This window comes from Microcaecilia unicolor, chromosome 8, assembly GCF_901765095.1.
Source record: "Microcaecilia unicolor chromosome 8, aMicUni1.1, whole genome shotgun sequence".
In the NCBI taxonomy this organism is placed as follows: Eukaryota; Metazoa; Chordata; class Amphibia; order Gymnophiona; family Siphonopidae; genus Microcaecilia; species Microcaecilia unicolor.
Window position 1 is genome coordinate 206,088,755 of NC_044038.1, and position 24,410 is coordinate 206,113,164.

At 43.3% G+C, this 24,410-nt stretch overlaps 1 protein-coding gene across 1 annotated transcript in view; it reads right to left on the reverse strand.

Moving 5' to 3' along the window:
- The window catches only part of PHACTR3 (phosphatase and actin regulator 3), a 212,192-nt gene that overhangs the window by 8,431 nt on the left and 179,351 nt on the right, over positions 1-24,410 (reverse strand). Inside the window, 2 exon segments of the mRNA XM_030212372.1 lie at positions 6,692-6,753; positions 16,801-16,856. Of these exon segments, the coding sequence (XP_030068232.1) occupies positions 6,692-6,753; positions 16,801-16,856 (118 nt within the window).

Here is a 24,410-nt window from a genome sequence, read left to right on the forward strand (position 1 = left end):
GCTCTGTGGGTTTTCTGCCCTTCTGTATTTATTGCTTTGCGGGTTTCCAGCCCTTCTGTGTTTATTGCTCTGTGGGCTTCCTACCCTTCTGTGTTATTTGCTCTGTGGGTTTTCTGCCCTTCTGTGTTTATTGCTTTGTGGGTTTCCAGCCCTTCTGTGTTTATTGCTCTGTGGGTTTTCTGCCCTTCTGTATTTATTGCTTTGCGGGTTTCCAGCCCTTCTGTGTTATTGCTCTGTGGGTTTCCAGCCCTTCTGTGACCATTGCTTTGAACCTGCCTACTGCCAGAACCCGGACATTCCCTGTCTGTCTGCCTTGCCATCGCCTAGGGGCCAGGGGGCACTCCTGGACCTTCATTCCTGCAGTTCCTGTAAGTCCTACCGGCTGCCAGAACCTGAGGGCTCAACCCGAGGGGGAAGGCAGTCAAGTGTAGGTGAAGCCTAGGTCCAGTGGGTTCCAGTCCAGCGGGTTTCACTCCTGTATGTTCCAGTCCTGTGAGGCCACTCCAGTGTGTCCAGTCCAGCGGGCCCCACTCCAGTGCGCACCCGTCCGGTGCGTTCCAGTTCTGAGTATTCCTGTGTAGAACTCCAGTCCGGGGTTCCAGTCCAGTCTTGTCTCATCTCTACCTTGTAGGTGATCTTGCCTGCCACTGCCGCTCCACGGTAGTGGTCCAAGGACTCACGAAACCAGTGCTCCCGGGGAAGAAGCCTGACAGTGTGCCAAGGTCCTCGGGCACGCGACACTGTCTTAGTTTCTCTCTGGCTCTGTGTGCTGATTGCCTTACTGGACCTCACCTGTGTGGGCTATGCCTCTTCCAAGATGGCTGCCGCCTCCTCTATGCCAGTATCCAAGATGGCTCCTGCTTGTCCTTCCTGTGGGCTTTCTTCCTCTGTGTGTCAAGCCTCTGTTTGGAGGCAGGGAACTTCCTGCTTCTGTCCTGCTGGTGGTGACTGATCAGTGAGAGCCTTCATAAGGAAGTGCGGTGCTTGCAGTCAGTGCCTTTGCATGAAGTGTGTTGCTCTTAGGCCAGGTCAGGTTAGTAGGTGTCTGCTGCACTACTGCTTAGCCTCTCTCTGGGTTCCAGCCCAGCTTCTTTCTGTGTCTGTGTCTGTTGTCTTGCCGTGGGGGGTTTCCCTGTCTCTGTTCCTGGCTTACTCTGTGTTTGGGGTGAAGCCTCTGCTCCTGGCTTACTCTGTGTTTGGGGTGAAGCCTCTGTTCCTGGCTTGCTCTGTGTTTGGGGTGAAGCCTCTGTTCCTGGCTTACTCTGTGTTTGGGGGTGAAGCCTCTGTCCGTGTTTGTTCTCTGTTTGCTCTGCTGCCGGCCCAAGACCCTTGGCCTGTCTTCCTGGTTTACTCTGTTCGCTCTGTTGCCTATCTTGAACCCTGCTTGTATTTTCTGAGTGTATATCCTGAATCCTGCCTTGCCTAGTCTGTGTGCTTACCCTGCTTGTATTTCCTGTGTGTATATCCTGAATCCTGTCTCTCTGTCTAGCTAGTGTTTATTGCCAGGGCGTGGTCCCTGTTTCCTGCTGCTTCCTAGCTAGTGGGTTTACCCGCTGGGTATTCCCTGATCCCCAGTCTGCCTTGCTGGCATGTTGCCCTAGTCTTTGTTCCTATGTCTTGACTCCTTGGTCTGCCTTCTGGTTCTTGCTAGTGGCTGTGCAGCAGCACTCCGTCTGAGTTAGTTCCTAGTCCAGGTTCCTCGTGTTTCCTTGATCCTCGGTGGGTCCTCTGGATCTCCAGTCCGGCCTTGGCCAGCAAGTCCTGTTGGCCGCCCGCACGCTGGAGCTCAACTCCAGCGGAAAGGTGGCTAAGCACAGGTGAAGCGGTTCCTGTTCTGCCGGTTCCAGTGGCCTACTTCCAGTTCCGAGTTCCAGTCCGGTCCTTCCGGACGCCCAGTTCCAAGATGGTCTTGCCGGCCTCTGCCGCTCCTCGGCAGGGGCCCATGGGCTCACGATCCCCAGTGCTGCCTCGAGGACCTGACAGCATTCCAAGGGCCTCGAGAACGCGACAGAATGCAAAGGCCATAAGTCCGGCGAGATCATCGGTCCAGGTGGGCTTCCTGCCCATGACTTCGTTCCCTAGGGACAATCTGGGTACAGTTTCTGATGTTGACTTTGATTCCTATGCCAGTCCGGATCCCGGTGTAGCTCCTGATTCCAGTTCAGTTCCCAGTTCCGACCTGATTTTTTCTTTGTATTCGTTAATGACCCTCCGGGATTACCGGGTACAACTTTTGTCTGATCCAACCCTGAAAGATACTCCTGAGGCAGCAGCGGAGAGAGAGCGTGTTTCTGGGCGAGGGTTTTTTGAAGACCCAGTTTCTGCTATGGATCCCTCTACCAAGCTCTTCCTTTACCGCTTCCAACTTCTCTTGGATCCAGCTCTGCGGAATACTCCTGAGGCCCATGCTGCAAGGAGGTGGAGGATTGGTCCCAGTCCAGCTCCGGGTCAGAGTTCCAGTTCCAGTCCAGCTCCTGAGGCTAAGGCTGAAAGAAGGCGCTGTGGGATTTCTCCGCTCAGGGCTCATCAGCAGTCTCGGAGGTCAGGCCGAGTGAGACGTCGGACCAAGCCTCTGATTCCAGTCCAAGTAACGATTCCACTTAAGTCTCCGAGTCCAGTCCGAGAGAAGCCTTCGATTGAGCCTCTGATTCCTGCTCAAGTGGCGCTTCGGGCTGAGCCTCGAGCCCTCGCTCAAGTGGCATGTCCTTTGAAACCCCTGAGTCCAGTCCGAGGGGTGCTTCTGACAGAGTCTCTGAGGCCTATGCAAGTGGCACTCCAGGTCGAGCCTCCGGTTCTTGCCCAAGTGACCTGTCCGGTCAAGCCACTGAGTCCAGTTCGAGGGGGGCTTCTAACCCAGCCTCCGACTCCAGTCCGAATGGTGCTTCAAACTGCACCTCCGCTTCCAGTCCAGTGGGCACCTCCAATCAAGCTCCTAAGGCCAGTTCGAGTGACACTTCAGATCGAGCCTCAGATCCCTGTCCAAAGGGTGTTTTCTGTCAAGCCCCAGTTAAAGTCCAGTTTGCGGGGTGCTCCCAGCCAAGCTCCTGAGTCCAGTTTGAGGGGCGCTGCCAGTCAAGACTCTGATTCCAGTCTGGGTCCCAGTCCCGGTTTAACTCCTGTTCAGAGGTCCAGTTCTACTTTAGATTTTGATGCCAGTCCGGGTCCCAGCCCCGGCTCAAGTCCTGATTCCAGTCCAGGTCTCAATCCAGGGACTGTTCCGGACTCCAGTGTGGGCGTCCAGCCCATAAGTTTTGCTTCAGATACTGTCCTTGATGAGGAGCTGATGTTCCAGGAGGGCCTTAATAGACTTTGTTCTGATCCTGCCCAGGAGAATCACCTCGAAGCTATAGCTGAGAGAAGGCATGTTCAACGGCTTGGGGTCTGGAGAAACCCATTTTTTGCATTGTACCCTGCTAGCATGCTCTGGGGATACCATGGCCGTTTCCTCTTGGACCCTGTTCGGCGGACAACTCCTGAAGCTAACGCTAGAGAGACATCCCAGTCCAGCCAGAGGGGTGCATCCAGCCCTGCAGCTGAATCTCTTCCAAGTTCCAGTTCCAGCCAAGATGCTGAGCCTGCTCCGAGTTCCAGTTCCAGCCAAAATGCTGAGTCCGTTCCAAGATCCAGTGCCAGCCAAGATGCTGAGTCCGTTCCAAGTTCCAGTTCCAGTCAAGCTCCTGACGCCAGCCCGGGTCCCAGTCCCAGTCTGCTTCTTGGCTCTAGTCTGGGTCCCAGTCCCGGTTTGCTTCCTGACTTCCGTCTGGGTTCCCTCAGAGAAGGATTCCTCTTGAACTTTACTACTACTACTACTACTACTACTACTACTACTTAGCATTTCTATAGCGCTGCTAGGGTTACGCAGCGCTGTACAATTTTAAACAAGGGGAAGGACAGTCCCTACTCAAGAGAGCTTACAATCTAAAGGTAGTAAAACTATGTAGTCAGTGTAGGTATCATGAATGGGGAAGGTGATTAGGCGCCAAAAGCAAGGGAGAAGAGATGGGCTTTGAGTAAGGACTTGAAGGTGGGCAGGGAGGGCGCATGGCGTATGGGTTCGGGAAGTCTGTTCCAGGCATAAGGTGATGCAAGGCAGAAGGGGCGGAGTCTGGAGTTAGCGGTGGTGGAGAAGGGTACGGATAGGAGTGATTTGTCCTGAGAGCGGAGGTTACGGGTCCAGTTCCTCTTGCTGCATCCAAGTTCCTGAGTTGGTCCAGCAGTGAGTCGAAGGAGCCTCCTGTTTACAAGCACCGCTCCTGCCTGCCAGTGCTGGACTTCTTTGTTGCTTCCAGTCCAGTGATCCATGGCTGGGTTTTGAGACCCATCAGGAGGTTTCACCATAGTTACCCCTGGACACCTGAATTCCTCGGGGAGACCGAGAGGGGGGTCTTGAGGAGGGGGTACTGTCACGTCTGTGGCTGTGACCACCCTCATACTTACCCTGTTTCTGGGAGTCAGTGGCTGTGCTGGCTTCTGCTTGTCTCTGTGTCTGTGTCTGTCTTAGTTTCTCTCTGGCTCTGTGTGCTGATTGCCTTACTGGACCTCACCTGTGTGGGCTATGCCTCTTCCCAGATGGCTGCCGCCTCCTCTATGCCAGTATCCAAGATGGCTCCTGCTTGTCCTTCCCGTGGGCTCTCTTCCTCTGTGTGTCAAGCCTCTGTTTGGAGGCAGGGAACTTCCTGCTTCTGTCCTGCTGGTGGTGACTGATCAGTGAGAGCCTTCATAAGGAAGTGCGGTGCTTGCAGTCAGTGCCTTTGCATGAAGTGTGTTGCTCTTAGGCCAGGTCAGGTTAGTAGGTGTCTGCTGCACTACTGCTTAGCCTCTCTCTGGGTTCCAGTCCAGCTTCTTTCTGTGTCTGTGACTGTTGTCTTGCCGTGGGGGGTTTCCCTGTCTCTGTTCCTGGCTTACTCTGTGTTTGGGGTGAAGCCTCTGCTCCTGGCTTACTCTGTGTTTGGGGTGAAGCCTCTGTTCCTGGCTTGCTCTGTGTTTGGGGTGAAGCCTCTGTTCCTGGCTTACTCTGTGTTTGGGGGTGAAGCCTCTGTCTGTGTTTGTTCTCTGTTTGCTCTGCTGCCGGCCCAAGACCCTTGGCCTGTCTTCCTGGTTTACTCTGTTCGCTCTGTTGCCTATCTTGAACCCTGCTTGTATTTTCTGAGTGTATATCCTGAATCCTGCCTTGCCTAGTCTGTGTGCTTACCCTGCTTGTATTTCCTATGTGTATATCCTGAATCCTGTCTCTCTGTCTAGCTAGTGTTTATTGCCAGGCGTGGTCCCTGTTTCCTGCTGCTTCCTAGCTAGTGGGTTTACCTGCTGGGTATTCCCTGATCCCCAGTCTGCCTTGCTGGCATGTTGCCCTAGTCTTTGTTCCTATGTCTTGTCTCCTTGGTCTGCCTTCTGGTTCTTGCTAGTGGCTGTGCAGCAGCACTCCATCTGAGTTTAGTTCCTAGTCCAGGTTCCTCGTGTTTCCTTGATCCTCGGTAGGTCCTCTGGATCTCCAGTCCGGCCTTGGCCAGCAAGTCCTGTTGGCCGCCCGCATGCTGGAGCTCAACTCTAGTGGAAAGGTGGCTAAGCACAGGTGAAGCGGTTCCTGTTCTGCCAGTTCCAGTGGCCTACTTCCAGTTCTGAGTTCCAGTCCGGTCCTTCCGGACGTCCAGTTCCAAGATGGTCTTGCCGGCCTCTGCCGCTCCTCGGCAGGGGCCCATGGGCTCACGATCCCCAGTGCTGCCTCGAGGACCTGACAGCATTCCAAGGGCCTTGAGAACGCGACAACTCCACTCATTATTTTATATACCTCTATCATGTCTCCCCTCAGCCCTCTCTTCTCCAAGCTGAAAAGCCCTAGCCGCCTTAGATTTCCGTTTTATTATTTTGATGCATTTATATCAGCCCAATAGAAGAGAAAGTGAAAACGTGATAAAATCAGGTTTCAACACCTTACCAATCTATCATCACTTTGGATGCATGGGCTATTGCATATAAGAAACAATTATCCACACATATATAGATTTAATTCTGACTCTAATACTTTATTTTTATTTTTTTAATTACACGCTTGGTAGTGATATGCATGGTTTTTTTTTACTCTGTTCGCAACTCTTTGTTGGCACAATAGCTCTACATATACAATTATTACACTTAAGAGATTGTTTACATAAGGCTTTTCTAACAAAAAATGTGTCTGTAATTGGGATATGTTTTAACACACTTTCTATGATTTAAATATATATGTCACTTATATGTATAAAGATTTTATATATATGTCATGTTTTTATTTTTTGTCAGACCTCTAAGGCCGCGTGGCTGAGTGCCGAAACACGGCCCGTGTCGGGTCTTTATGATTAAAGATGGTACCATTGCTTCAGTTCTTGAGGCCCTTTTGTGCTTCTTTTGTGCTACCTGTTGCTGTGTACTTTGGGACCTTCTCTTTGGTTGCTCTCTTACAGGTAGATCATGTCATGAGCTAAACTTCCAGTGCGGTTACATAACTTGGGATATTAAGGATACGGAGCAGAATGCCAAGACAACTTCAAGATTGGGAAAAGCATCCCATTTTTACTGCTGTTTTAAAATGGTTTTAATTTTATGCCAGGGTTACATCATTTTGGCACAGGGCAAGCTTGGGTCATGACTGAGCATGTTTGGAAAGATCAGTTTCTATGAACCCTTGTGACGTGACAGAAAAGAGGTATATTTTTACCTTTCTCGTCAATCGTTGCTTTATCTCCCTCCTCTCCTCCTGCTCCGTCTGATCGTTTCTTTCTGTGGAGAAAACAAGCAACAAGATGACTCTCCTCACCGGGACTGGATTTAGGAGGCATAAAGGAAAGCTGTGCATTGTGGGTTTGCTGGCCTTTCACAAGCATGCCTTCATTATTTCATCTGCCGGGTGTCACAGTGAGAGCGCAAAAGTACCCACGACGGTGATAGCTTCTCTGTCAGCCCAGCTTCGGAATGAGGATAAATAATGCATAGAGTATTTTCACAAAATAGCATGCACTTGCCTTGCAACCAAACCCAAATGCTGAATGCAACAACATTATTGTAACAGAACCATTTTTCAGTACATTTTCCCTGGGCAATCTGTATTAACATAGCATGGTACAGTGGTCTCTTTTGCTGGAGTTGTTAAATTCTGCTAGGTGAATCGGCTTGAAATCATGCATTTGTTAGATGAATTAGACACTGCTGCAGCAAATGCTTCTAGAATTACATTAGTGCTGCATGAAGTATACTTAGGCTTCTGGTTTTAAGTTTTAACTGATAAAACACCCTGATTGTGTCCCCTTTAAGTATCTAACCATCAAGTTTTTCATTCAAGTTTATCCTACCCTTTATCAAATCTCTTAATTTCCTATACACCGTCAAGATCTCTTCATTTATCTAATCAGGGACTTTTATTTGTACCGTCCCACAGTCATTTGTGGCTGGACCACATCAGAAACACTTGCTTCAGTGTTGTTGGTCCTAAGCTTTGGAATAAGCTTCCACTGACCAAAGTTGAGCCGTCCTTTCAGAAATTTAAGGGCACCCTCAGGACATTTTACTTTTCTCAAGCTTTTCCATCAGTGGACCCAGGCTGATCATACAATGCACATACACAGCGCTGTACCCTTGTGTTTCCCTGGAAATCAGTGCTGTACTACTTACCTGAATGTGATTTCACCGATGTGTGTAATTTTATTTTTATCCTGTCCTTATACGTGGTTGTCTTTGTTTTCCCTGCCTCTTCAGATTTGATTATATTTTCGTAAGCCGCCGAGACATTTCTTTTGTACTGATTTGTGTTAAATAATAAACTTAAACTTGAAAAGTGACATAGCACACGAGCAGTATAATTGGCTTGTTAAAAAAGGTTATTAGATGTTCACTAAAGCCTACTCTAAACTGGTTAGCAGCAGTTACAAATGGCTATAATAGAATTATGTTTAGCATAACTAATTTACATTCTGTAAAATTGAAACAGGTGTTTATTGGATGTTTTTTTCAGGATTCATTTCTCCCTGACTGATCTGATGAATGCTCTTTCTGGCCTGGCATTGCTTTTATTGCTCCAAAGCTATGTGCTTTACAGCCTTTCTTTAAGTCAAGGCTGTTTTTTTATTCCCTGAGATTGGTTCCTCCTTGGTTTGCATTATACTGTAGGTTTATTAACATTCTAGTCTTGAAAAGGCCTACGCACAAGGGCTAAAAATAGACAGAGTAGAAGATCACTGAGCAGAATGCACAATGTGCCGTGGGATAGAAAGTCATGGATTTTCTATTCCTGGTGCTGTCTGTTGCTAAATTGGGAATGAGCTCAGTGATCTGTGCTTGGCTGAAGAGGAGACCTTGACAAAAGGGTATTTAAAGATGAAGGGATCCCCAGCTGTAATATACTCAACAAATCCCTTTCGCCTGCTGCTGGTAGTTCTTCCTGGATTGTGCAATACCCTAAAATGTTGAGTGTTTAGAGGCAGTTTTAAGAAGGTTTGATTTTTATACAGCACATAACTAAATTTTTACCTGATGATACTGATCAGGGGCATTTAGCTATATAAACTGTTAGTTATTTTTTGTACATTTTGGAAGGTGCAGACAATTAAACAGTGCATTTCTTGCATTTGCATCTCGCATTAAAACTGCAGCCTGGAAGCTCTGGCTGTTTGAAAATTACTGTATATGTGAGCGAGACAAAAATATCATCATCTCACTTTAAAATGTGAGTCTCTTGTGCTGTAATAAAAGATAATGTGAAGGAGGTCTCACTGAGGGCATTCTGGAGTTCCATATGGTTATTGTGCCTTGTCTTGAGTAGAACCAGCATAAGCAGTTCAATGAGCCTTAGTCAATCAGATTGACCACCTTCAAGTTTTCTATGCATTTACAGCCTCTCTTCCCAGGGTATGCATGACTGAGCAAAAGTATAAATCAGTGATAAACTCAGCCTTTACAGATGCTGATTGTTTTCCATTTAGCACGAGAAAAGTTTGAAAAAAAACCATTGTCCAGTAATGAAATAAAGCCAGGTTCTTTTTGATCCTACTGGTCTCTGGACCGCCTAACGTCAGGGGCACTGCAGAATGCAGCTAGACAATTGAAGATTTTCTCAATACCAGCAAGACAGACAAAGTGTGATGGCTGGAAGTAGTTTTGGACACAGCAGGCCATTAGGTTACTTGGCCTGCATACAGGAAAAGAGCTATAGGAGAAAACTGAGGAACTCTACAAGGTGGGAATGATTTCTTATTAATGAGAGGTAAAGGGACAAGACAGCTTGCAAGGAAGAAAATAACCAGACAAGCCCAGATTCTCATCTGTTTTATTTACATTGTGATGCATCAGTAAGAGCACGTTTGTTTGAGAGCTTTGTGAGATTTTGTGACTGGGTGTGAGAGAAACCCAGCCATTAACACAGCCACACAGTTTAGCAGGCATGCTATCGGAAAGGAAGGTTTTTCAAGAGAATGCCCATAGTAGTGAGGACTGGAGAAGAGGCCTCTTGATTAGATAGAAACATCATGTCTCTCTCATGCAAATCCATTAGTACATTGTTATCCTTGACATTTGAAGTTGTAACAGCACAGTCCCTGGCGCTTCTAAGCAACAGACTGTCATTAGCAGGTTTGCTGTGTGAAATATAATTCCAGGAAATTTCGGCTTCCACCCGACATTTTAAAAGAAAGAATAAAAGTTCCATTTCTGCTAAGTGCAAAGAGAGGTTTTGTACATAGAATACCCAGAGTTGCCCTTTGTTGTTCCCTGTCGAAAATTCATACAAAGTAAATGCAAAAATGCCAAGAGGGAAGGTGGAAGGAAGGACTGATGGGTTTTTTTTTTCCTATTCAGTACTGTTGCTTTCCCTGTCACGCTGTGCAGTGAAATGACAGCATTTCTATTTTAAGGCTGCCAGATTAATAACCTCATGATTAGTCTTGGTGTTTGGGAGCAATGGGTCTTTCTAGTCTATCCTCACTATGATAAGAACAGGTGTGTAATGACTGTCTTATTTCATGATCTGTTTTTTGTTTTATTTTACACCTTGCTTCTCTAGTCAAAATGATTGCTTGACGAGGGTAGCAATCAAACCAGTGCATTCAATACCAAATTACGAATCAAAATAAACATAATTCAATATCAATAAATATAAATTACAGTTTAACAATGAAAATAATAATCTAAACCTATCCTAGCCAACAGCCATAACAGCTTGCAAAATGTAATTATATCAAACCCCCAGGCCAAATTCAAAATCCCAATATGAAACCACGAGCCGATGCTAAGTCTTCAAGTTGACTGGTGGCCCTCAATAAAATAATTGACACATTGGGATCATGTTCGTCCTACCATAATGTAAAGGTAGGAACCACTTAGCTCTCCTGATGTTTTGACCTAACAACGTCCAAAATTATCATTGTAGTTACACAGCACTGTCTAAATTAGCTGGAAACCCAGGTCTTTGCTGAGCAGAAGTTGCATATATTTTTTTGTCTTTATTCAGAATGATTTTTCTAATCCCACCTGATCTGTCACACCAGTTTCAGTGTGCTATAAATGGGATTGCAAGGCTAGCAGACAAGACCTTTTGTATGTAAACATAGTTGAGGTACTGGATTTACCATGCAGAGATACAGAAATATTTCCCATTTTTTGGGTGCCATTGGCTTGATTAAAAGGAATTTTCAAGCATACCTTGATTGATTGCCTATACATGTTACATTTTATGAACTCCAGAAGGAATTTAACATGATGCAGGTACTACAGTAAATTTGAGAGGTTGAGATCATATTCCCCACACCCTGGCTTAGGATTGATGTTCATTATTGTCATGGTATGCACAAAACTAACCCATTTGGCGACACTGCCCCCAAGAGATTATCAGGAGGTGCTGAGTGGAGACCAGTGTGATTTCAAAAGCTCGTTTACTACAGGTAGATTATATCTAGCGCACATCCTTGATCCAATTCTCTGGTCGCCCAGTCAAAGATTCAATCAGATTTGTTTGGCATGATTTACCTTTGGTAAAAACCATGTTGCCTAGGATCTTGTAACCCATTGGATTCCGGGAAATTTACTATCCTTTTCTTCAGCAATGCTTCCATTACCTTTTTCAATAACTGAAGTGAGCCTTACTGGCCTGTAGTTTCCAGCTTCTTTGTCACCAAACATATTTCGCCTTCTATCAGTTTCATCTAATATTCTTTTGTGTTCCTCTTCTTGAATCCTTTTGTATTTCATGAAAGCCAACTCTTTGCCTTTATTTTCTCAGCCACTTGTTTGGTGTAATTTGTCAAATTGGTTTTCAAGCATTTATTTGCTATGTGGTGTAGTAACTCTGTAGTACTTTTTTTTTTTTTTTTAGAATGACTAATTGGCTAAATAGTACAGAGAAAACAAGTGACCTGGCATTTGGAGAGGAGCATTTGACCAGTTCTATGTTTTTATTTATTTATTACATTTGTACCCCACATTTTTAACTTGTATTGTGGATTTTAGTTCTCCTACCTTCATGTGAAATCAGAACTACAAGGCATCAAGATATTTCAGAGAAAGGGATCAAAAAGTCAGGAAAGACCTAAAGTCTATCTACTGAAACTGGGTCACTGAGCAGTTCTGAAAATATTTATGAAAAATGTGTTCTATCTCTGCAAAGAGAAATCAGGACCGGAGGGGAGGGGCGACTTGAAATGTCATTTCTCTTCCAAAGAACTCAATTCCAAAAAAGCACCCACTCAGCATAATATATAGAGCAGGACAGTTTAACTCCGTGATTCCCAAACCTGGTCCTGGAGACACCCCAGCCAGTCAGCTTTTCACGATATCCACAATGACCTGAACATGTGTACCCTGGAGGAAAGGAGAAACAGGGGTGATATGATATAGACATTCAAATATTTGAAAGATATTAATGCGCAAACAAACCTTTTCCAGAGACGGGAAGATGCTAGAACTAGAGGACATGAATTAAGGTTGCAGAGGGGCCGACTCAGGAATAATGTCAGAAAGGGTGGTAGATACCTGGAATGCCCTCCCGCGGGAAGTGGTGGAAATGAAAGCAGTAAGGGAATTCAAAAATGCGTGGAATAAACACAAAGCAATCCTGTTTAGAAGGAATGGATTCAAAGAAGCTTAGCGGAGATTAGGAAGCAACACTCATAACTAGGAAGCAAAGCCAGTGTAGGGCAAATTTCTACGGTCTGTGCTCTGATCGTGGCTGGACAAATTCTGCTTCAGAATTTGGAGAACAAGGCCAGTGCTGAGCAGACGTCTACGGTCTGTGCCCTGATCATGGCTGAATAGATTTGGATGGGCTGGAGTGGAGCTTTTCAGGGGCTTTGACGTTAACTTCAGAAATTTTAGAACAAGGACAGTGCTGGGCAGACTTCTACAGTCTATGCCCTGAAAATGGCAAGGACAAATCATGACCACGTGTACATATGAAGTATCACCATATGTAATGAGTTTATCTAGTTGGGCAGACTAGATGGACCGTACAGGTCTTTATCTGCCATCATTTACTATGTCACTATGTAATGACTATTCATAAGAGATTTGCTTGTACTGTGTCTACTGCATGCAAATCTCTCATGAATATTCATTGTGGATATCTTGAAAACCTGACTGACTGGGGTGCCTCCAGGACCAGGTTAGGGAACCCCTGGTTTAACTGAACCAAACTTTGAGTGGTTTCTCTTTAAAAACTAACTGCAATATGTACAGACTGAAAATGCCTGCATATGTTGCCAACAACATCGGCTATCAAAAATTGGTCCCCTTAAATCCAAAGTCTCAAATTCATATTCCTGAGGAACAAAATGGATCTGGTTTTCAGAATGACCAAAGTAAGTTAAAGTCACTTTTGTGAGAGAAACAAATCTCACAAATATTAAGAACCTAAGAATTGCCATACTGGGTCAGACCAAAGGTCATCAATTACAGAAACCTGTTTGCAACACTGACAAATCCATATAAGAAGTACCTGGCAGAATCCTAAAAAGTAGCAAGATTCTGTGCGACTTATGCCCAACTATAAGAGGTAGCTTTCCCTAGGTCTACCTTAATAAAATTGTCTTAACTGTTTCTCCAGGAACTTATTTAAGCAAATTTTCCAACCTCAGCTTCTTTTACCACATCCTCTGACAAAGAGTCCAAAGCTCTGCTACGCATTAACTTCATGGAAAGTCCCCTAGTCTACACATTTATTTTGAAAGAGTAAAGGATCGGTTTGTATTTCAGTTCCACTCCATTCAGGATTTCATGGACCTCTATCATATCTCACCCGCCCCCACCACAGCCATCTCTTCACTCAGTTGAAGAGCCTTTCCTTGTAGGCGACTTGTTCCATCCCATGTATTATTTTGGTTGCCCTTTTCTGTACATTTTCTAATTCTGTCATATCTTTGAGATATGGTAACCAGAACTGCACACAGAACTCAAAGTGAGGTTATTTTCTATTCTTTCCCTAATAATTCCCAATATTTTGTTTGCTTTTTTTTGGCCGCTGCATTTTATGTATTTGTTCTTGATTTCAATATATTGTCCATGGTGATGATTAGATCCTTTTCTGACATGGCACCTCCTAATGTGAAACCTAGCATTGTGTAGCTATAATTTTGGTTATTCTTCTCAATGTGCATCATTTTGCACATGTCCACATTGAATTTCATCTGAATTCCCAGTCTCACAAAGTCCTTCTGCAATTTCCTGGAATCCATGTGCAATTTAAGAACTATGAATTATTTGGTGTCATCTGCAAATTTGATGGCCTCTCTATACCAAGTGGCTCACGTTTGTCAACATATGTATTCAGATTTTTTAAAAAACAATATAGCAGTTTATTGAGGCAAGCCTTCTCTTGGCTAAATCCATATGGATTTTGTCCTGTTAAGCCATAAGAATAGCCATACTGGATCAGACCAATGGTCCATCTAGCCCAGTATCCTCTTCTAGCAGTGGCCAATCCAGGTCACAAGCACCTGACAGAAACCCAATTAGTAGCACCATTCCATGCTATCAATCTTAGGGCAAGCACTGGCTTCCCCCATTTCCATATCGATAACAGACTATGGACTTTTCCTCCAGGAACTTGTCCAAACCTTTTTTAAACCCAGATATGCTAACCACTGTTACCACACAGCAACGAGTTCCAGAGCTTAACTATTCTTTGAGTGAAAAAATATTTCCTCCTATTTGTTTTAAAAGTATTTCCATACAATTTCATTGAGTGTCTCCTGGTCTTTGTACTTTTTGAAAGAATGAAAAATCGATTCACTTTTACCCGTTCTACACCACTCAGGATTTTGTAGACCTCAATCATATCCCCCCTCAGCCATCTCTTTTTCAAGTTAAAGAGCCCTAACCTCGTTAGGCTTTCCTCATATGATAGCAGTTCCATCCCCTCTTATCATTTTGATTGCTCTTCTTTGAACCTTTTCTAATTCTGCTATATCTTTTTTGAGATACAGTGACCAGAATTGAAAACACTCAAGGTGAGGTTGCACCATGTAGTGAAACAGAGGCATTATAATTTTTTTGGTCTTATTTTGCATCCCTCTCCTAATAATTCCTAGCATCCTGTTTGCTTTTTCCTGCTGCCACCACACACTGGGCAGAAGGTTTCAGCATATTGTCTACAAAAACATCTAGGGCTTTTTCTTGAGTGCTGACTCCTAAGGTGAACCCTAGCATCAGATAATTAAGATTTGGATTATTCTTCCCAATGTGCATCACATTGCATTTGTCTACATTATATTTCATGTGCCATTTGGATGCCCTGTCTTCCAGTTTCCTAAGGTATTCCTGCAATGTTTTCACAGTTCACATGCGTTTTGACAAATTTGAACAGTTTCATGTCATCTGCAAATTTAATCACTTCACTCATTATTTATAAATATGTTAAATGGCACCAGTCCCAGTACAGATCCCTGTGGCACTTCACTATTCACCCTCCTCCATTGAGAAAAATGGCCATTAACCATACCCTCTTTTTATGTCCAATAACCAATTCTTAATCCACAGAAGGACATTGCCTCTTATCCCATGACTCCTTAATTTTCTCAGGAGTTTCTCTTGAGGAACTTTGTCAAAAGCTTTCTGAAAATCTAGATACACTGCATCAACCGGCTCACCTTTATTGACGTATTTATTCACGCCTGTCTATAAGTTAATAGTACCTGATTGTATACTGTTTCAATAGCTTTCGGGCTTGCACAGAAAATTAGATTTTTAAAAAAGTTTATTTTGTATTAGTTTCAATCATTTTGCGTTACATTTACATCAGGCTCACTGTTCTGCAGTTTCCCAGATTATCTCTGAACCGATTTTAAAAACTGGTGTTGTACTGGCCACCCTCTAAGTACCATAGATGATCTTAATGATAGGTTACTGATACTAGATTTGCAATTTCATTTTTGAGTTCTTTCAGTATTCTGGGGTGTACACCATCTGGTCTAGGTGATTTGCTGCTCTTTACTTGATCAGTTTATCTATTACCTCTTCCAGGTTGAGTGAGATTTGTTTTAGTTCCTCTGAATCAGCACTATTGAATGCCATTTCTGGTGCACACTTAATTCCCTTGTCAAAAAAGAGCAGGGAGTGGGGAGGGGGGGGGGGTGGCAAGCCTCTTGGTGCATGTGGTATGGTTTCTAACCACATTGGATTGATGACAAGAGAATACTTTTTCTTCAAACTTTGGAAGTATTGCCTTCTTATGTCAGAAAGACGAAGGGGTTCACCCCTGCTCTCTGTTTTATCTTTGACAAGCTATTTAAGTCAGGTTTTCTCCTTTTTGTTTTCTTTAGAGGGATATTGCCCTCATATCTTCCTCAATAAAGACCAAAGCAAAGAATTAATATGCTTGTAAGTAGCAAAATCAACACCCATATATGTAAGAGTCACCATGTACATTTGCAGATACCAAGAGATTCTGCTTTTCTTTTTATGTGTTTCTAGCCAAACTGTAGCCATTGGATGTGCCAAGAATTCATGATTCCTATAAGTATTTTTCAAAAAGCACTGAATTCATCAAACTCTGTGTAAAATGCCTAGCAAACTGTGAACATCCACATAGAGGCCCTATTTAAAATCAGGCTCATTGAACTATAGTTGCAATTTATTTTTTTGCATTGTCTATCTAATCTCTTTGGTATACTTTTTACTAGGTTTTGTAAGGTGTGTAATCAAATGATATGGATATTCTGCCCAATTAAAACGACCTTTTAACCTGTGTAACCATAAGCTTGGCATTCCTGTATTACTTTGAGGCTTACAACTCACTATAAAAAATGAGAGCCAAATTCCATAAAACCAGGCCTCAAAAATACACATTCTTAATTTTTTTTTTTGGCCTTTTGAAATGTTTCACAACCTACAAAGACAAGAGAAGTTGAAGTATTTCATTGATGAGGTCCATCGGTATTGAAACATCACCTTTCTGGCTGGTCTCGTGCATATGTACTGAAATCTCCCTGCATTGTGGTTCTAAAAGCTGTTATCACATTCACATATAGCATCAACAAGTTTCAAATAGTGTTAAGGGTACTTAGTTGTAGAAAACAAAATCATTTTAATCCACTGATTTTTTTTTCTGCTCACAGCACATGCCTGCGATAAAATTTCACTCATGATCATGAAGCCCAGGGTGAGATCTGAATGTGATCTTAGGAAGGCTGTGCTCTGGTAGTATTTGGCTGTCATTTACATAGGAGAGAGGAAAGGCGATTAGACAAGCATTCCTGGGATTTACAGTCCCTCGTTTGCAAGACACAACATGACAGCAAATACAATTCATATTATTGCAGGTGAAATATATTTATTACACCAGAAACTCACGTTTAAGAATATTTCTTCTTTCCAGCTCCTCGACAGCAGGTCTTTGGCTCAGTCGCCTGCGGAAAAACACTAGAATTACATTTTGCACCATGGTGCCTCCCTGTAGTGTCCACAGGTGTAGGTCTGTGTGCAGATTCTTAGTGTGCCCCTGGTTTGCTGTAACCTCACAGGCTCCTCCAAAGAACATGTACTTAAAATTAAATAAATAAAACTAGCTGTAAATTTTGTACTTCCTGGCCATTAGAAAATGCTTCTTGGGTCCTGCAGGAACTTTGAATGCTTCCCAATAAATTAAGGATCCATTGTCTCTTTTCATTGAAACAAGATTATCCAATGGTAATGCCCATGAAATTCAGGATATCCAGATCCAGTGGAAAATTGTCTAAGATGAAGTCCGAAAGTGTCTCCTGAATGCCATCATCTCTGCACTGTTATTTCATCCCTTTCTTCCCTTCTTATCACCAGGGCTGAGTTGCAACAAATGTTAGTCCTAAAACGAATGCAGCTTTGCTAGGCAGACACCTCCTGCTTCTCGTCCTTCCCACAGCTATAACAGTGCTGCCTGAAACTCACATGCTGCTCTCTGTCTGAGCACAGTGTCTAGCCCAGCAAATGCATCCTCCCTGCTCGGCAGCTTTCTCTAGTGCTGCCTGAGGATTGAGTGTTCAAATCAGATGATCAGTGCCACGGCAGTTCTTATCCTGCATGGCGAATGAGATTCCCTCCTGAGATACCATTAAGATCTGCTAGGAAATCATGTAGTAGGGGAGGTTTCCATACCTGTGTTCCAGCAGCAGCCGTGAAATAACCACTGCTAGAGGAAAGTAGCCCCTCGATATTTTGCATAGTCGGCTTTTACTGGCGATGTGCAGCTCAGAAATCATACAATTGTAAACATCACTGCAGCAAGTGATGGTTTGATTCACAACAGAGTTCTTATAAGGTTTCTTTTTCTTCCCTGGGTTTTATTCCTTGTACTTGTTATATGCTGTAACAGCAGCTTATTACCTTTTACTTAACTTTATTATTTCATTTTCAATCATTCAGGATTGCAAGCAAATTTGGTTTTCAGTCTGTACTTGAGATCTGTGTCTAAACATTTTGAGGCAGATTTTAGAAAGGATGTAGAAATCAGAATCGAGTATGTCCAGCTCGGGGTGTGTCAAATTACAACAGCTTTTTAGAAAAATATCTTCTGACATAGAACCTTTTCTAAAATACATGTAGAAATGGACATGTTTGTGCCAACTATGTGTGCTGGAAGCCCTCATTTTGTAATTGTCAATGTCTAAAACAGAGGTTCCCAAACCTGGTCCTGAAGGCACCCCAGCCAATCAGATTTTCAGGATGTCCACAATGAATATTCAAGAGAGAGATTTGCATGCATTGTCTCCACTGCATGCAAATCTGTCTCATGAATATTCACTGTGAATATCCTGAAAACCTGACTGGCTGGGGTGCCCCCAGGACCAGGTTTGGGAACCATGGTCTAAAACATCAACAGAGGCAGCTAGGCAACATCCACCTCTAAGTGTCAGTATTCATATGTGTGGTATTTGAGAACACACGTGTGCCAACATGTATATTTGCTATTTTGGAAAACTAGATGTCTGTTCTCCTAGGGATAGATGTACTAACAAAAACGTTAAAGCCCTTCTCTTACCGATTCCTTAGCGACTCGGTAAGAAACGGGCATGCATCAAGGAAATCGCATGCAAATGAGCTGCTCGCTGCTAGCTCATTTGCATGCGATTTCCTTCCAAGCCAGTCAGCCAGCTGAGCATTTGCAGAGCAACCAAGAGTTATGCTGGCTGCTCTGCGCATGCCAAGGACGTCTTTTATGGACGTCCTTCACTCAAAAAAACAAAAGAAAGGACGTCTCTGACGAGCAGGACGGGCTTTTTTTTAGACTCAAGGGTGCTCGAAAGGTAGCCCCTTCTCCAGGTCTCAGCCAATCACAGCGCGTTTAGCTGTCACTGGTGCCAGCTAAACGCGCTGTGATTGGCTGACAGGCCGTGGGGGGGGGGGGGGGGGGGTGTCTCACAATCGTCCATTAGCCCTCTCAAGGAGCTTCAGCTGGCGATGAGGAAGGGGGACAAATCTAAGCTCCGTTCAACTTTTAAAGCAATGATTAAAATAAGTAGTAGCCCTTCACTTGGAGAAAGCTGCAAACATCCAAGTGCTCATCAGGGATGTCCTTTTTTGTTTTTATGAGTGAAGGACGCCCATGTTAGGCACTTTAGAAGGACGTCCCTGATGAGCACTTGGACATTTTTTTTCCAGATTGTCATCCTTCTCAGATGTTTTTGGAGCTCGCTATAGGTGTTGTTCAGCTCTGCAAGAATTTTCCGGGGAGGTTTGAGCAGGAAAATAGCCAAAAAAAAAAAAAAAGGCAGCTGTAAGGTTTGTACAGTTTTTTTTTCCTTCCAATTCCCTCACAGCAGCCCCAAGGAGAGGTGCAGACCTCCCATTAGGTTTTCCACGGTAAGAGGATCGGAAAACGGTAGTGCATCACATACACATTATAATACTAATTTGCTCATCCGCATTCCATTTTCGTTAGCTGCTACCGTGACAGGACAATGCCCTTTTGTGCATGTCCTGGTTTACTACTTGCGCGTTAAACTGGCTAGAACCAGTTTAAAAACCATGTTGCTGGCTCGTTAAGTGTAGTGCATCTGGCACCTGGTTAGGTACAGAGCCTTCATTATTGATTTCATGAGGTGAACAAAACACGAGGATTAAGGGGGCAACCTCCCCTAATCCCTCCTGTAAAATGCTGTTCAAAACGAGCACTTGTATAAATCCTAGACATGCCTGGCAGCAGGCATAACTCCTGGCATTGATCTTGGTGCTCATAGAGTAAGGCTGCCGACTGGATCCAGATTCATAGGACAGAGTTGATCCAGTCCTGGGTTTACCCACTGCCTGAAGGGACTTGTAGTTCTGATTTCCCCATTGTATTCCCTAAGAAAAGCAAGATTTACAGGTCCCGGCATACACTGGGGTAAACCCAGAACTGGATCAACCCTGTCCTGCAAAGCTAGATCCAGTAGGCAGCCTTATCATAGAAGTACATTTCCCTTCTGAAATGGGGAATGAATGTATATATTTTTGGACTCACCCTACTCCTGCCTTTTGCCATTTGAACATATTTACAGTTTGCATGTGCCAATCCTGTCATCCTAAAATCAGGTTTTCCACATTTATTTGATATGTACATGTAAATGTAGGTATTTACAAGCACAAACCTCGAATAGGACTTCTAAAATAACCACCTTAATCATATAGCTTAATTTGCATACGATGACTATGCTGAAACCTTGACTTGGCTAAATCTCTTATAGGACGATAGTGAATACCCCTGCCATAAAACAATTAAATTTGTTTATTTATTTGTAGCATTTGTATCCCACATTTTCCCACCGATTTGCAGGCTCTATGTGGCTTACATTTGCCATTATGGCGGATGCCATTTCCGGGTAACAGAGTTACAAATGGTCTTGCATTAATGTGCGAACATACATGGTAAGAAGTATATAATGGAACATACACGGAACATAACATAGATGGTACAGATCATGGTATAAATATTGTGTATATATAAATACCAGAACATACATGGTAAGAAGTATATAATGCAACATACATGGAACATAACATAGATGGTACAGATCATGGTATAAATACAGTGTGTGTATATATATATATATACACCATGTGCATACAGACATGGTTAAGAAGAATACATTAAGGTATTACATGAAGGTTAAAGTGGTAGTGCTTGATCCTTCGTTATGTGAAAAGATTTTGGTTATGTATAAATCGTGTATAGTGTTATTATTTAGTATTTAAGATATATGTTTATTGTACGCCTTCTTCATTTTATATCTCTCTGAATTTTATTGGGCCATATTAAGATATTTAATTGAGGAGTGGATTTTCTTTTTCAGTTTTTCTCATCATTCCATGCATACACCAAATATGCAACAAAAGGCAAATCAAAAACAAGTCCACATTAATATGGAGAGAAAAAAAAAGAGATCAAACATTAAGCAAAAAATATGCACGGCTGTCCAACCTCAGTCCTCGAGGGTTGCAATCCAGTCGAGTTTTCAGGATTTCCCCAATGAATATGCATGAGATCTATTTGCATGCACTGCCTCCATTTTAATTAAATAGATCTCATGTACATTCATTGGGGAAATCCTGAAAACCCAACCTGGCGAGGGCCAAGGTTGGATACCCCATGGCATAAAGCAATCAGATAGATTTCCATCAAAAACAGGTACCTAATTCAATAAAGACCCGTATTACATAAGCCCCCCAACAGACTGACAAACTAAGAAAATAAGCAATTATTTAACTTCCTTATCGAGCAATAACTTTTCCAACTGAATAGGTTCAAGGAAAACATAGGAGTGGATTTTAGAAAAGATGCTTGAATCATAATTGAGACATCAAGGTCGGAAAATCTCAAGTTCCACTAGTATTTTAGAACAGGATTTATCAACTTAGAGCTTGTTCTAAAACACATGGAGAAATGGACATTTATGCATTAGCTATATACAGCAGGAGGATCCATTTTAGAATCTCAAACTTGTGAAATATCAACAAGTCAACATGAGCACATAAGCGTTTATGTTATGAAATAGCAACATAAATGTTTATGTGCAGAACATAAATGTTTATATTAGTCATTTTAGAAACATAAATGTTTATTTTCCCAAAGCTGTCACAGAGACCAGTATCCCTTGTCAGTTTTACTTTGGAGGGGGAAAGGGAAATCACCACTGGGGGATTAAGGAATGTGATCTCAACCTAATCCCTCCCTGTGAGTGCTGCTTGGTAAGAGCAGTTTCTGAAATCTAGATGTCCTGAGTAGCAGGTTTAAATCCTAATGTCAATCTTTTTGACAGATATGTATTCATCTTCTGAAATGGGGAATGCACTTTTATTTTTTAGGTCCATCCTAGTCCCATTTACAATAGACCCTGACCATGCCCATGTGAAGTGTCGCGCATGCTCAGTTTCACTAAAACGAGCATTCACGGCGCAACTAAGAACAAAGTAGGCAATGAGGTGAGACAAGTGCAGGACAAACACTTCAGCTGGCATGGGTTGGGGACCCCAACCAGCCAAACCAGGGGCCCCAGAGCCAATTTGGGAGGCTCAGGCCCCCATAGACCCCCGTAGTTATGCCACTGACTATGCCCCCTTGCCAAAAGCACGGTTTAGAGTTCAATGTGTATATCTCAGCTTTGTAAAATCTGGACTTAGACATGTATGCAATATTTAAACTTTAAAATGCTGGTTTATGCACGCATAACCCCCAAATAAGCACCTTAACATGGCGTTTATAGTCCAAGAAAGGGATCTGGGAGTCATTGTGGATAGGACGTTAAAATCTTCAGCTTAATGTGCTGCGGCGGCTAAGAAGGCAAACAGAATGTTGAGTATTATTAGAAAAGGGATGGAAAACAAGCATGAGGATGTTATAATGCCGTTATATCGCTCCATGGTGCGACCGCACCTGGAGTATTGTGTTCAGTTCTGGTCGCCTCATTTCAAAAAAGATATAAAGGAATTGAAGAAGGTGCAGAGAAGGGCGACGAAAATGATAAAACGGATAGGATGACTACCTTATGAGGAGAGGTTAAGAAGGCTAGGACTCTTTAGCCTGGAGAAAAGGCGGCTGAGGGGTGATATGATAGAGGTCTACAAAATAATGAGTGGGGTAGAGCAGACAGATATGAAGTGTTTGTTTACACTTTCTAACAATAATAGAACCAGGGGACACAAGATGAAATTAGAATGTGGTAGGTTTAAAACAAATCAGAGAAAGTTTTTCTTTATTCAGCGTGTAGTTAGACTCTGGAACTCATTCCCAGAGAAGGTGGTGACGGCAGCTGACCTTGCTGAGTTTAAAGGGGGTCTGGACAGATTCCTGAAGGAAAAGTCCATTGATCGTTATTAAATTTTGGGTTTTTCCCAGGTTCTTGGGGCCTGGATTGGCCACTGTCGGAGACAGAGTGCTGGGCTTGATGGACCTTTGGTCTTTTCCCAGCGTGGCAGTGCTTATGTACTTATGTACTTAAGGTGGATTACAATAAGATTTTTTTTTAACATAAAATAAATTCAAACACAATAAACCAAATCTTAAAAATTACAAAAACATGGAATATAATATAAAGTTATAAAGTTAGGCTTGGAAACAAAGGTTAACAAAGAAGAAGAGGATATATTTTTATTGGACTAATTAACACATTCCTTGACTAGCTTGGGAGATTTAATGCTTCTTCCGGAAGTGGGGGTGTGACATGTTGAACGATTCTTCTGGTCAGCAGCTTCGTTTTAAGGTTGGGGGGTGGGGGTGGAGGGTCCACTGGTGTGGTGGGTACCTGAGCTAGGATCACCTTCAAAGGAGATCCTTTGAAGTAGGCCTTAACATTCACTGGGTGGTCAATGTTAGGCTTATGCTCTAGCTGGTATGGTGGGGTTTGTATTAATGTTGGATTAAATGTTTACCTTGGACTTCTTGCTGGTTGTGGCAGGCTCTCTGACTTTTGTATCATTTGAATGGTTCATTGCTCATCTCGTATCCTACTGTATGTCACCATTAAAGCAAAGCTGCAGTCTTGTTACTACCAATAAAATATGTTTGTTTTTCTAAGAACTCTTGAGTTTGTTTATTGTATATGCTAAGGAGGGTGAAAATGTCTCACATTCCCTGTTAATTTCTGTCCATTCAAACAGACTTAACATGCAAACACCTTAGGCCCTAAAATTCAATAAGTCTTTTTTGCAGTGTAATAAGCTGCCATATCCTGGGGGTCCTTGAGGAGAATATTTCTTGCTGCATCTATGGTTTAAGGTAGTTCCTTAGTAATGCGAGTGTCAGCCTCATTTTATAGGGGATTCCAGGCTAATTTTAGGAAGGGAATCTTTACAATAAGGATAGCCACATGTCTCACACCCTGCAATGGGCAGGAAAATAGTCATTATCACACATAAACTCCTTACTGTACACAGGGATGGGCATCTATTAGTAAGCATTTGGTTCATTAGCACCTTAAAAATGTAGGGCTCAATATTCAGTGCTAGTTGATCAGGTAGAAGATAGTCTTCCGGTTAACTAGCACTGACTGGGTGCCCACAGGATATTCAGCAGCACATAACCAAATAGTTCTGCTGAATATCCCATCTGATGGCCAAGGTACTATCCGATTAGTGCTGGGGAAGGGCTGGGAGTTACCCAGGAACTGCTGATATTCAGAGGTGATACCCAAATAATTATCTGATTAACTTAGGACAACAAAAGACCTGTCCTAAAATAAGTAGGTATCTATTCGGGTACCGCCTCTGAATATCCACAACACCCAGTAAATCTCGGCAGGCCTCCAAGTACCCAGATATTTGATGCCTATGCCTGGATAAGGGCTGACACTAAATATCTGGATCTAATTCAGTCAGCAGCCAGCATATAAAGAAATACCGTCCGCCACCAGCTTAATATTGCCCCCTGTGGTAGTGTGGGTGGTGGCTGGCTGCAGGGCCTCACAGAATACCAGCACACATAGGTTTGCATGTAGAACAGAAATGCTTTATAT